At 44.1% G+C, this 13,128-nt stretch overlaps 1 protein-coding gene across 2 annotated transcripts in view; it reads left to right on the top strand.

The window, feature by feature from the left end:
- The window catches only part of usp34 (ubiquitin specific peptidase 34), a 73,860-nt gene extending 62,617 nt beyond the window's left edge, over positions 1-11,243 (top strand). For both annotated transcript variants that reach the window (XM_053476669.1, XM_053476670.1), the window contains exons 62-78: positions 179-283; positions 621-768; positions 878-1,008; positions 1,135-1,308; positions 2,397-2,726; positions 3,912-4,069; positions 4,166-4,244; positions 4,330-4,456; positions 4,626-4,733; positions 6,342-6,446; positions 6,593-6,717; positions 6,825-6,948; positions 7,045-7,124; positions 8,383-8,523; positions 8,684-8,830; positions 8,921-9,068; positions 9,681-11,243. In XM_053476669.1, coding sequence (XP_053332644.1) covers positions 179-283; positions 621-768; positions 878-1,008; positions 1,135-1,308; positions 2,397-2,726; positions 3,912-4,069; positions 4,166-4,244; positions 4,330-4,456; positions 4,626-4,733; positions 6,342-6,446; positions 6,593-6,717; positions 6,825-6,948; positions 7,045-7,124; positions 8,383-8,523; positions 8,684-8,830; positions 8,921-9,068; positions 9,681-10,432 — 2,982 coding nt within the window. In that variant the 3' untranslated portion in view covers positions 10,433-11,243. The remainder of the gene's footprint in view (positions 1-178; positions 284-620; positions 769-877; positions 1,009-1,134; positions 1,309-2,396; positions 2,727-3,911; positions 4,070-4,165; positions 4,245-4,329; positions 4,457-4,625; positions 4,734-6,341; positions 6,447-6,592; positions 6,718-6,824; positions 6,949-7,044; positions 7,125-8,382; positions 8,524-8,683; positions 8,831-8,920; positions 9,069-9,680) is intronic.
- The last annotated feature ends 1,885 nt before the right edge of the window (positions 11,244-13,128 follow it).

A 13,128-nucleotide genomic window follows, 5' to 3' on the forward strand; every position in this document is an offset into this window, starting at 1 on the left:
AACATTGTTGTTGTTGCCATGACGATGGTATGAATGGCTAATGGTTTAAAACCAGCAGCACCAGCACCTTATTGGTGGAGAAGGTCTCTGCCTTTGAGATTCACATTACAAATAAATTAAAGGTTATGTTTCACTCTTTCCTTTATTTTTTACATTATTGTGTGTGTGTGTGTGTCAGGCGGCGAACCCTTTCTTCAAGCTCCTGACCATGCTGATGGAGTTCGCTGCAGGCCCACCCGGCATGCCCTCCTTTGCCTCCTACATCCTGCAGAGGATCTGGGAGGTAAACTACCGAGCGGTTATTCTCCTCATGTTTATTTACGACAGGGTTGTGTTGTCTCTGTTTTATTCTGTCTCTCTGCCACTCATCTGACTGTCATTCAATCTCTCTATCTCTGTCTTCCTGTCTGTCTCTGTATCTCTTGTTCTCCGTCTCTCATTCTGTCTCTCTGCCTCTTTTCTGACTTTCATTTAATTTCTCTCTCTTTCTCCCTCTCTTGTCTATCTCACTGTCTTTTTCTCTATCTGTCTGCCTGTCTCTTTTGTTGTGTCCATTTGTCTCATTCTGTCTCTCCCTCACTCATCTTATTGTCTCTTTTTGTCTCTCTCCTGTGCTGCAGGTGATCGAGTATAACCCGTCTCAGTGTTTGGACTGGCTTGCGGTCCAGACGCCGCGTAATAAACTGGCTCACAGCTGGGTGCTGCAGAACATGGAGAACTGGGTGGAGCGCTTCCTGCTGGCGCACAACTACCCTCGTGTCCGCACCTGTAATATCACACATCCACATACGCACACATACCTCACCATTATATTCATAATTTTTTTTTACCTACATGTCTGCAGATGTAAATGAACCGTGTGTGTGTGTGTCCTCAGCGGCTGCGTACCTGCTCGTCTCCCTCATTCCCAGCAACTCGTTCCGTCAGATGTTCCGCTCCACGCGTTCCCTCCACATCCCTACACGGGATCTGCCCCTCAGTCCCGACACCACCATCGTCCTGCACCAGGTGAGCGTTCTCACACACACCCTCACGTTTATCTGTACGTGTGTGAGATTTTGAGATACTGAGAGCTCTTTGTAAAGGTTGAGAACTAACGTGTGGGTGCTATGGGTCCCCTTCCTTCTCCTGCAGGTCTACAATCTCCTGCTGGGTCTGCTGGGCCGGGCCAAGCTCTACGTGGACGTGGCGGTGCACGGCACGACCAAATTGGTGCAGTACTTCAGCTTTATGACCTACTGCCTTATCTCCAAGACCGAGAAGCTCATGTTCTCCAGCTACTTCATGGACCTGTGGAACCTCTTTCAGGTGAGGCGAGGGAGCTGCAACATTAAATTTAAGATTTAGAAACTAAAAGTTTAGGTTTGCCTTATAATGATGCATGTTGATCTAACTTTCTTCTGCAATATCTTTTTACTTTTTCTGAACGTGAGAGATGTCTCGCTAACAGCTAGCAAAATAACTCGAGGTTTGACTTTTTGACCGATTTATTTTACGACCATCGAAATATACGGTGGAGCTGGGTGTGCCTCAAGGATCGGCTCTGAGATCCCTCGTTTGCTCTGGTGATGGACAGGATGACAGATAAGGTTTGACTGGAGTCTCTGCGGACTAAAATGTTTGCAGATGACATTGTGCTTTGTAGCGAGAGCAGGGAACAGATGGAGGAAAATCTAGAGAGATAATTGTTTGCTCTGGAAAGCAGAGGAGCAAAGGTTAGCCGCACAAGACTGAATAGATGTGTGTAAATGAGAAGGACCCAAGTGGAACGGTGAGGCTACAGGGAGCAGAGGTAATGATGGTGCAGGACTTTAAATACTTAGGGTCAACGGTCCAGAGCAAGAGAGAGTTGTTTACAGGCAGGTTGGAACTGGTGGAGAAAAGTGTCGGGCGTGAGTAAGACCGCCGATGCTCTACGGAGACAGCGGCACTGAAAAAAAGACACGAGGCAGAGTTAGAGGTAGCAGAGCTAAAGATGTTGAGGTTTTCTTTGGGAGTGACAAGGATGGATAAGATTAGGAATGCTTTCATTAAAGGACAACCCATGTCAGATATTTTAAAGACAAAGTCAGAGAGGCAAGATTGAGGTGGTTTGGACATGTTCAAAGGAGAGATTGTGAAAGGATGCTGAGGTGGGAACACCCAGCCAGGAGGTCTAGAGGAAGACCAAAGAGGAGATTTATGGATGCAGTGTGTGAGAGAGGACATGCTAGTTGGTGTGAGAGAAGAGGATTCAGAGGACAGGGTTAGATCTGTGACGACCCCAAAAAGGGTTAAAGAAGAGTAACAACTCAAGTTTAGATCTATAAGGTGTATGTTTTGCTTGCGTGCTGTCACCTGTTCAACATCTCTATCTCTCTTTCTCTCTCTCTCTCTCTCTCTACTCACCCTCTCAGCCCAAACTCTCTGAACCGGCTATCGCCACCAACCACAACAAACAGGCGCTGCTGTCATTCTGGTACAACGTGTGCGTGGACTGCAGCGAGAACGTGCGCCTGATCGTGCAGAACCCCGTGGTGACCAAGAACATCGCCTTCAACTACATCCTGGCCGATCACGACGATCAGGAGGTGGTGCTGTTCAACCGCGCCATGCTGCCCGCTTACTACGGCATCCTGCGGCTGTGCTGCGAGCAGTCGGTCTCCTTCACACGCCTGCTCGCCTCGCACCAGAACATCCAGTGGGCCTTCAAGAACCTCACGCCTCACGCCAGCCAGTATCCCGGGGTACGCACACACACACACACAATGTCATGTCCCCTATTGTTGTTCTCTATTAGACAGGGCTTTTCCCACTAGGGCTGCCTTCAGTATGGGTCTAATCATAGAGAGTGAAATCAATTCCTTTAGTTTCCTCGAGTTTCACGCATCATTAAAGCGACTCCTGAAGGGGAAAATGCGGTAAAGAAGCCATTAGCGAGTGTGTGATCAAATTATGCGCGCATGGATTCGCCTTAAAATGGATTGTAACGTTGTGTGTAATTGAATCAGGTTTTTTCTTCTTTTTTTTTTGTGCGACACAGCATGGCTGACTCCAAGAAAAGAAGAGAATGAGAGTATGAGAACTGAGACTTCAGAATTGAACAGACATATCAATGTGGGGTTTTTTTCTCCGCAGGAAGTTTAAAACCAGTATGTCTCATATGTTTTGGTGATAATACAGTAAAACCTTGGATTGCGAGTAACATGGTTTGCGAGTGTTTCGCAAGACGAGCACAGTTTTGTAATAAATTTTGATTTGAAAAACGAATAAGTCTTGGTTTACGAGCACCGAGTATCATGTATCACGCATGCGCTTCTTGTTTTGACGCCGAGCGCCACATGATCAAAACTGAGCCAACGTTTTTTCTCTCTTGTGCTGAGGAATTGTGGGTAATCGTCTCGCCTGCTGGGTCTTAGTGCTCATCTCTCACTGGTGTAATCAACATCCATGCACGCATGTACTGTTTACTATAACACTGACCATGTGTGTGTGTAAAACATTTTATTTTGTGTTTCCCTACATTGCTTAGACTTTTCCTTTCGAACTGAACATTTTTATACTTTTTCAACTTATTATCTTTTTTTTTTTTACTTTTACGTCAGGCCGATCTGAAATCACCTAAAGTGTGTTTTAGTCGCTTCCTGTAGCCGAGTTGAGTTACACATTCTTGCTACACTTAAAGGTGAAAGTTGCCCGAGACTATCTCACTTCTTAGTTCAGGGTGTTTTACTCAAGAAAGTGTGTGAGAGCGAGTTATTCATCCCACAGCCACATGATACCAGATCCAACCAGCGCGGTCGAGCTTTAAACCTGCTACTGAATGCAGTGTGTAATTGTGTGCAGCCACACGTGTGTGTGTGTGTGTGTGTATACAGGAATAAATATATCCTGATGTCCAGTAAAATCTCTCTCCCTCTGTGTGTGTGTAGGCGGTGGAGGAGCTCTTTAATCTCATGCAGCTGTTCGTGGCTCAGAGGCCAGACATGAGGGAGGAGGATGTGGAAGATATTAAACAGTTTAAAAAGACCACCATCAGCTGCTACCTACGCTGCCTGGACGGTCGCTCCTGCTGGACCACTCTCATTAGGTACACACACTTGTGCACACACACGATCTATATGGATCTATGATTCATATATTAATACATACTACATTGTTACAGTTCTGCATCTGTGTGTTTCAGTGCCTTCCGTGTGTTACTGGAGAATGACGAGGATCGACTGTTGGTGGTGTTTAACCGAGGACTGATCTTAATGACTGAGGTACAGCTCTCACACACACACACACACACGCTCACCCTCCTACCCGAGTGTCCACTCTGTGTCATGCTGATCTCTCTCTGTCCAGTCGTTTAACACCCTGCACATGATGTACCACGAGGCCACGGCGTGTCATGTGACCGGAGACCTGGTGGAGCTGCTGTCCATTTTCCTGTCTGTCTTGAAAGCCACCAGGCCCTACCTTCAGCGCAAAGGTGCTACATTACCCACAATGCACCCTGCTTACAGTACATCTAGAGGACTTGGCTGGAACAAATCCTTACCCATGATGCACCACACCTGAGTTAAACCATTACTGGAGTCTGAAATCAGAAGTTACTCACAGTCTCGTGTGTGTGTGTGTGTGTGTGTGTGTGTGTGTAGACGTGAAGCAGGCTCTGATTCAGTGGCAGGAGAGGATCGATTTTGCGCACAAACTGCTGACGCTGCTAAACTCCTACAGTCCTCCAGAATTACGCAACGCCTGCCTGGGTAAAACTCTCACACTCTCTCTCTCTTACACACACACACACACACACACACTTTTTTTTTTCTTTTTGTATTGTTTGTTTTTGCAGTGTAACCGAAAGAATCGTTTTCACAGGCGTTCTCAGCAATATGTGTAAATAGTTCACAGTGCGCCATTTAAATAATGTAACGCTGTAAGAATGTGTCTCGCTACAGGATCGTTTATATATCTGCGGCTGACGCCAGTCACGACCAATCACACTGAAAACCAGACGATTCTGATCACTGACTGATCGACCGGTTTATCTCCGTTATAAATTGTAAAAATTATTTTTACAATTTTTTTATTTTGGAGTCAGTGTGGCGATACGTGGAAATCACGATTCATAACTAAATAATTTTTTCTCCTGTCTTTACATTACACCTCTTTCACAAGCGTGCAGAAATTTTGATGTTTTGTTGTAGACGTCCTGATCAGCCTGGAGAAAATGTCATGTCAAAATGCTTGAAAGAGATGCATTTATATAATCTAATTTTTATATTTTATATAATGAGTGGTGCTTAAAAACCATGACTCTTATTATCTAGTCTATTATCATCTAGTAACTAGTCCCATATATTCTGTCGTACACCCATGAACGAGGTGTCAAATCGAGGCGTTAAAAAATCCCATAGACTTTACATTGATACCAACTTTAAAAGATTCTTGCGCAGAGCGAGAATTTGCTAGAAATCTCAAATTTACCACATTGGAAAAGGCTTACAAGCTGTGTCACCAGCAAGAGGGTATAAGTTGTACCCCTGGGGTGCAAGAGGCGTCCAAATTAACTCAGGCAACCAATCATTCTTCTGCGTTTATCATGACGCTCATAAGCCACGCCCCCTAGCAACATTATTAGCATGCTGTCAGAATGATGCTAGCTTGATTAGCATGCTGTTGGCATGATGCTAGCTTGATTAGCATGTTGCTGGCATGATGCCAGCTTGATTAGCATGTTGCTAGCATGATGCTAGCTTGATTAGCATGTTGCTAGCATGATGCTAGCTTGATTAGCATGTTGCTAGCATGTTGCTAGCTTGATTAGCATGTTGCTAGCATGTTGCTAGCTTGATTAGCATGTTGCTGGCATGATGATGATGACAATATTAGCATGTTGCTAGCAACACCATTAGCATATTACTAACATGATGCTAGCATGATTAGCTTAATGTTAGCATGACTCCAATGTTTTGCCACGGCAAGCACCACTCACATTTTCTTTAGGAAATATACGTCTCTAGTTTTAAAAAATTAATTGAATTATATTAAGTTATGTATTATATAATTTGAACGTTTTTTTTCTTCCCCTCAAGTAAAACTAATATCCTTAGAATTTTTCAAAAAAGTCTTTACAATAAGTCTGAAAATAAAACTTTTTTTTTTTGGGAGATTCAAACACCGTCAGTAACAGCTGACCTGGCATGCACTTAGTGATTAGTGCCCCCTGCTGCCGCACATTATCGGTGCTTTAATGATTCTACTTCTTTAACGGCTCGGTCGTGTCACGAGGAGTTAGGAATCAGGGAAGTGGGCGGAGTCACCGAGATCATCATCATCACTGTCCTCTTAGTTAGTTTTTTCTTCTTCCTCAGATGTGCTGAAGGAGCTCGTGCTGCTGAGTCCACATGACTTCCTGCACACACTCGTCCCCTTCCTGCAGCACAACCACTGCACCTACCACCACAGCAACATCCCCAGTAAGACACACACACACACACACACACACACACACTATAACAATATGCCTCCACACGCTAACATACACTCTGTTTAAAAAACTATCAGTTTTTTTTATTTTTCTTTATTTTTTAAGTCTAACGTGTGTGTGTGTGTGTGTGTGTAGTGTCGTTTGGCCCCTATCTACCCTGCAGAGAGAACATCAAGTTGATGGGAGGGAAGAACAACATCCGGCCCCCCAGACCCGAACTCAACATGTGCCTCCTTCCCTCCATGGTGGAAACTAGCAAGGTGTGTGTCTCGTGTGTGTGTGTCTTGAGTGTGTGTGTGAGGTTAATTGATTAATTAATTTGTTAATTGATGTTAATTAAACCCTGACCTCTGTTGCCGTTCTCTAGGGGAAGGACGAGGTGTATGACAGGATGTTGATGGACTACTTCCTGTCTTATCACCAGTTCATCCACCTGCTGTGTCGGGTCGCCATCAACTGCGAGAAGTTCACGGAGACGCTCGTCAAACTCAGTACGCGTGTGTGTGTGTGTGTGTGTGTGTGGTCAACCTGTTTGTTTTTGCACAGTTGTACGTGTGTGTGTGCTTTAACCGTGTACCTGTGTGCAGGTGTGATGATGGCGTATGAAGGGCTGCCACTGCACCTTGCCTTGTTTCCCAAACTGTGGACCGAACTTAGCCAGTCCCAGGTAACATTCACACTCACAAACACACACACACACACGCACACTTAAATGCCAGAGCGATTGATCAGAATATTTTGTCCTGTGGTTCCATCCACTCCCCTCTCGCTGCACATTAAAAATGATCACCTGACTTATAAAACACATGTGAACGCGAGTCAGAACGCTCTAATTAACAACACAAATACAACAAATTTTTGTAATAACGCGAGTGTCCATAGTTTTTTTATTTATTTATTTTTCCTCCACATTCCGAACTGAAAGCACAACCCGTGAAATAAAAGTATCCGCGCGAATGCAGCACATGCACGCAGTGATGTCACTCCCTCTGGTGGCAGCAGGTGGCGTTACCACTCCAAGCTAAACACGCTGAAATCGAAATGCCCAAAGCTAAACGTTCCAAACTGTGGCTGTATTTCACAACCACGGATTCCGACACCGCGACATGTAACGGCGTCGTGTAAAGCGGGAAACGCGTCAAACCTAATGAACACATGGGGAGAAGTTAAAGGCAGGGGGATGCGTCGCGTTAAGTCAGGAGAGGAGTCGTGTTTCGCCAGATCAGGAAAATATGTTTCTGCAAGAAAGAGCTGTTTTTTAGCGCATCAAGAATAGCAACTACTTTGAGGTTATTCTTGTAGTTGGGTTAGGTAGTGTGTAAATTAGTTGTGCTTTGTATCTGCTTATGTTTATGTACTGAGAGGTGGAAAGTAATTTTTTACTTTCTAATTTTTTTAAGTAGTTCTTAAAATCTGTAATTTAAATTTTACTTAAGTACGTTTTGTTTGAAGTATTGTAATTCGCTACATTTTAAATTTTATTTGCTACTGAGTAAAAAATAAATAATGCAACGGAGAAGGAAAAAAAGTTGCCCCCTGGGAGACACTGGACTGATTGATTGATGGACGGGGATTAGCTTTTCTGCGCTAACTTTTACTGAGTAAATTGTTAATGAGCTACTTTTTACTTTTACTCGAGTAGATTTTTATGTAACTTTACTTGTACTTCAGTAAAATTTCACTGAAGTAACAAAACGTTCTTTAATGATACATAACATATTATTTATTATAATTTTTTAAGGCACTGTTTTATTTTTTATGCACCATTTTAAAACTCTCCGGTGTCATAAAATACCCGAGCGGTATCGAGCCCGAGTCACAACACGCAGGAAGGGCAGTGTTTGTTTTACAATCTCAAACCTGAATATAGTGTCATATGTCTTTCTCTCTCACACACACACACACACCGTGTCCTGGCTGTGCAGTCCTCATTGGCTAAGACGTGTGTGAAGCTGCTGTGTGAGGACCCTGCGTTCGGGGAGTACATCAAGTGTATTCTGATGGACGAGAGGACCTTCCTCAATAATAACACTGCATACTCCTTCCTAAGCTGCTTCTTACAGAAGGTATACACACACACACACACACACACACACACACACACACACACACACACAGGCTGTTATTAACATTGTGAAGTGTTGTGTTAATGTAACCGAATACGACTTGTGATTTTGTGTGTGTGTGTGTGTGTGTGTGTGTGTGTGTGTGTGTGTGTGTGTGAAGGTGCAGCCACAGGTCTTGTCCGGGCCGAGCTGCGCTAATCTGATCAGTGTGCTGGTCACCAACCTGCTGAACGAGTACCACTCCCTGCAGCCCGAACTGACCAATCAGAGCGCAGAGCTCAGCAAGACCAGCAGCCTCCTCAACGCGGTCAGTCTCACACACTCGCTGATCCGCTGCGAACGCCACTGACGGAAACATTCAGCAGCTTTTATAAAGTGTGTGTGTGTGTGTGTGTAGGATCTTCGGGCTCTGGTGCTGATGTTGTCGGTGCACACGCCTCAGCAGCTGGACCCGGCGCTCGGCCCCGCCCTACAGGAGCTGCTCACCAAGTGCACCGCTTGCTTACAGCATCGCTCCACACACACGCTGGAGACCAAAGCTAAAGGTACACACACTGCCACACACACACTTTTACTCGACAGTTATTCTGCATAATCTACATTAAACAATAAAGGACCTCAACTAAAACAGTCTCAGCCCTCAATCTAGAATGTGATATCGATTAAATTCGTATGCTGTAACGCTGTATTAAAAATGTCTAATTAGCACTAAAATGCTTGTTTTTGAAATCGCTTCGGTCCACTTCGGTGCACCAAATACCCATTAACTGAAAAAAAGAAGAAGAAACGATACTCTTATAAAACTCGAGTGTTCGCGGAAGATTGAAACAGTTCCGGTTTTATGCGAAAGCTGTTGTTTATTTTTAAAGAAATCCTTAATTTTAGAGCAATTAATCTGTAAATTTAACTAAATGAATAAATAAATAAAGTGTGAATCGAGTCTGAATTAATAACTCGCCCATATTGTAAAAGGGAAATCAGTGTTTTGTAACTGTGTGTGAACTTTGGTAAGTAAGGGAGAGTCCGAGTTTCCTGTTGTACTGCACTTATCCTATTCGGAATCAGGTTTTGGATTACGGTGTAAATGTTATTCCCGACAAACACACAAATTCTACACCTAACCTAAATATCCGTGTGTGTGTGTGTCTGTCTCTCAGTGGAGGAGGAAGGGGCGACCCCGGTGAAACGGCGGCGTGTCAGCGGTGACGGCGATCGTCCGGCGGAGTGCAGCAGCAGCAGCACCACCACCAGCGCCGCCCTTGTGAGCGGGGTCTGTCCAGCCTCCACCTCCTCCGCGCTGGTCTCCTGCTCGGAGCAGAAGGCGGAGCCTGCCGAGGCGTTGACGCCCAACAGCACGTCGGACACGGAAACCCGAGACTCGTCCCTCATCGATCCGGGCACGGAGCAGGACCCGCCCTCTCCGGACAGCACCTCAGCTAAAGAGGAGAAAATGGAGGCGTCCACGTCGTCGTCGTCTTCTTCGTCATCGTCGTCGTCATCCTCATCGTCGCTCCCCGAGGTGTTCGGCCGGGCGGAGCCGAGGCCGGGGCCGTCGGTGGGCGGGGACGAAGACGAGGCCGAAGGAGAGGAAGAGCGGAAAGACTTGAGGGACGTCAAGGAGTGCGAAAGGGACATCGCCTCCAATAAAACTTGCTCCTCTTCCTCGTCCTCCTCCGCCGACGACTCCGCGGTGCTCTTACTCCCCAGCCTACAGGACCCGGACGAGGGGCGGAGCTGCAGTCTTCAAGAGGCGGAGTCAGGCACGGTCGGGCCCTCCCCCTCCCAGGGAGCATCTAATTCGGGGCCGGACATCCTGGATATGCTCCAGCGTACCGTGGAGGCCGCCATCGCCGTGGTTACTAAACTCTCTGCCGGGCCTAAAGGAGGGTCACGCCCCTCTGCCTCGTGATGTCACTTCCTGTCTTTTCCCCCTACCTTCTTTTTGTTTTTACACAGTGTTAAGAGTTGCTTTTGGACGCTAGACAGAAATAAATAAATAAAAATAAATACACAAACCATCAATGGAGAATTGAATTGCAGTGAATAGCAGCTATAGCACGTCTCAAAGGGCAAACAGACTATTTTTTTTTTCTTTGTCTTTTTGTGTTACGTGAATGTTTATTCATTTTTGCGGTTGCTGTAACGAGACAGGGAAAGGTTTACAGAGTTTTAGTCCCTTATGTTTCTAATTTAATTTGCATTTTTAATTATTGTGTTGTTGTTCTTGTCTCCTGTGCCAGTTTTGTACTTATTGAAGCAAGGTGTGTCGTCACCGTGCTATTCGTTGTTTTGTTTTGTTTTTGTTTTTTGTTTTTTTTCTCCTGTGGTTGATATCGATGATATGTTTACTTGTAAATTGAATGAAAACAAAGAGAAAGAAAAAAAGAACCTTAAGAACCACGACAAACTTGATTCTGTAAAGAATCTTCTAGTTGATGCCTGGCCTTGTAAATGAGAAGATCGAGAAGTTTAAATATATAATGTAAGATATATGTATACAGTATATATAAAAGGGTAACGCTCATATATATACTGTATGTGTGCGTGTATGTGTGTGTATATACGTGTATGTGTGTATGTATGTATACACACACACACACACATATATACACACACATGAATCTACTGTGTATATACATATGCTGTATATGTATATAGACTTTATGGTGCTTTATCAGACACAGAGGATGTGTTGCTTGAATAAAGCACACCTGATGGAACTGTTGGAGCTATATTTTATTTACCGAGATACATTCCATAATCTATCTAATGTCATTCTTGCATTTTTGTTCTTGTTTTCTTGTTACTGTTTTTTTTTCTTTCATTTTTTTTGTCTTCTTGATTTAATATAGGATAACTTAATAAAATTTTAATATGATTTAATTATTAACCAAGGTACACGATGGACTGAGAGTTCTTTGATTTATTTCCTTTGTGCTTGTTGCAATTTCCATACGCCTATAGAGAAATAGATAGATGAAGATATCGTCACAGAACCAGAAGAATGGTCAAGCGCGTAGTATCTGAGCAACTGTTACGAAGGCCTAGTGGTGGCATCTAGACTACTGGATCAGCGCATCCCCAAAACAGCAGGTCTTGTGTGAGTGTTTCTGGTCTGCTGGGGTCGGGACCTACCGAAAGGGACAACCAGGGAACCAGTGACCTTCCTGCTGAGGCACAGATTAATGATGAAGTGAATAGTAGTTTGGATAGAAAGGCGGCAGATAACCGTGCGTCACAATACAGCGAAACCCTGGAATATGAATTTGATCCGTTCCGGGGGTGAGATCTTAAGGTAATATTTCGTATTGTGAAACGCATTGTTCCATAGGAAATAATGTAAATGCGGATGATCTGTTCCAGCCACCCAAAAGTATTACCAACATTACCAATTTCCAACAATATAATCATGTTTTTTTGCATATAAAAACAATCAAAACTTAAAAATAGACATTAAACCTCACTTAACCTTAATTTCTGATTCCTCTTGGCTTTAAAAACTAAACTGAAAGCGGCTCTGTTTTCTTCTTGATACCATCGTTACTAACATCCTAACATCTTTGTCTTCACTAAATCTTGTACAAAATACAATAAAACTCGCAACAAAAAGTAAATGTAAGCTGGCGTGACTTTCCACTGACTCGAACAAGTTTTGAATGGCTACCAGAAGCACGTGCAACCGAATGTACGAGCGACCAACTTGGACTGTATGGACATGGCGCCAGTATGCACTATGGGAACAAGGCGAGCTGGCACAGGCAGTGTGATGCTCTGGGCGATGATCTGCTGTAGTCGCTTCCGTGAACACTCTGTGAGTAAAATGCCTGATCCTTGAAAACCTGCGATTTGAGGTCGCTGACTTGCAGAAGAGACGCATCTGTCTGTGTGAACTGTACACACGATCATCCACCAACTTGGCTGGGAGTTCTCACCGTGTCCCCCGTTCTGTTGGGAAACCTCGGGTCCTGCCTTTCACATACATTTTAGTTAGACTCACACAACCTACCTACAGTACCTAACCCTTCTTGGCCAAGTTACACCCCTTCATACTGTAACAACACTGTTCCCTGATGGCAGTGGTGTCTTTCAGCAGCATGCTGTATAATCCGCCCTGATGCACTGGAAACAATGCATCAAGCATGGTGACTAAGGTCTCAAAAAATTTCCCCAGGTCTCAAATCGATCATGTACTGGATGTATTGTGTATATGGAGTGGAATAATTTAAATGCAGACAGCTAGGAAAATTAGGTTTAATTATATTCTACAGATAATATATCTAGTTGTACCACGCAGTTGAAAGGAAAACCAGCAAACAAACGTTTGTGTAATAATATTTTTAAAACAAATATGCAGAAGGTGAACAGTTTCATTTGCCCTTCGTTCACATACCGCTGGGGTTTGCACTGTAAATCACATTGTACCGTAGCTGGTTGGGTGATCTGAGCAAAAATATCAAATCATTACCATATTTATTGAAATGTGTGAAAGCCGGACGTTTATTCCCCTTACTGTAAAGCCGAGTGCATGAATACTAAAAGGGGAAATGTTTTAAATAAGAGATGTGGTGTTAATTGTCTGGAATTTTGTACTTGTTTTTCATTTGT

This window comes from Clarias gariepinus, chromosome 18, assembly GCF_024256425.1.
Source record: "Clarias gariepinus isolate MV-2021 ecotype Netherlands chromosome 18, CGAR_prim_01v2, whole genome shotgun sequence".
NCBI lineage: Eukaryota > Metazoa > Chordata > Actinopteri > Siluriformes > Clariidae > Clarias > Clarias gariepinus.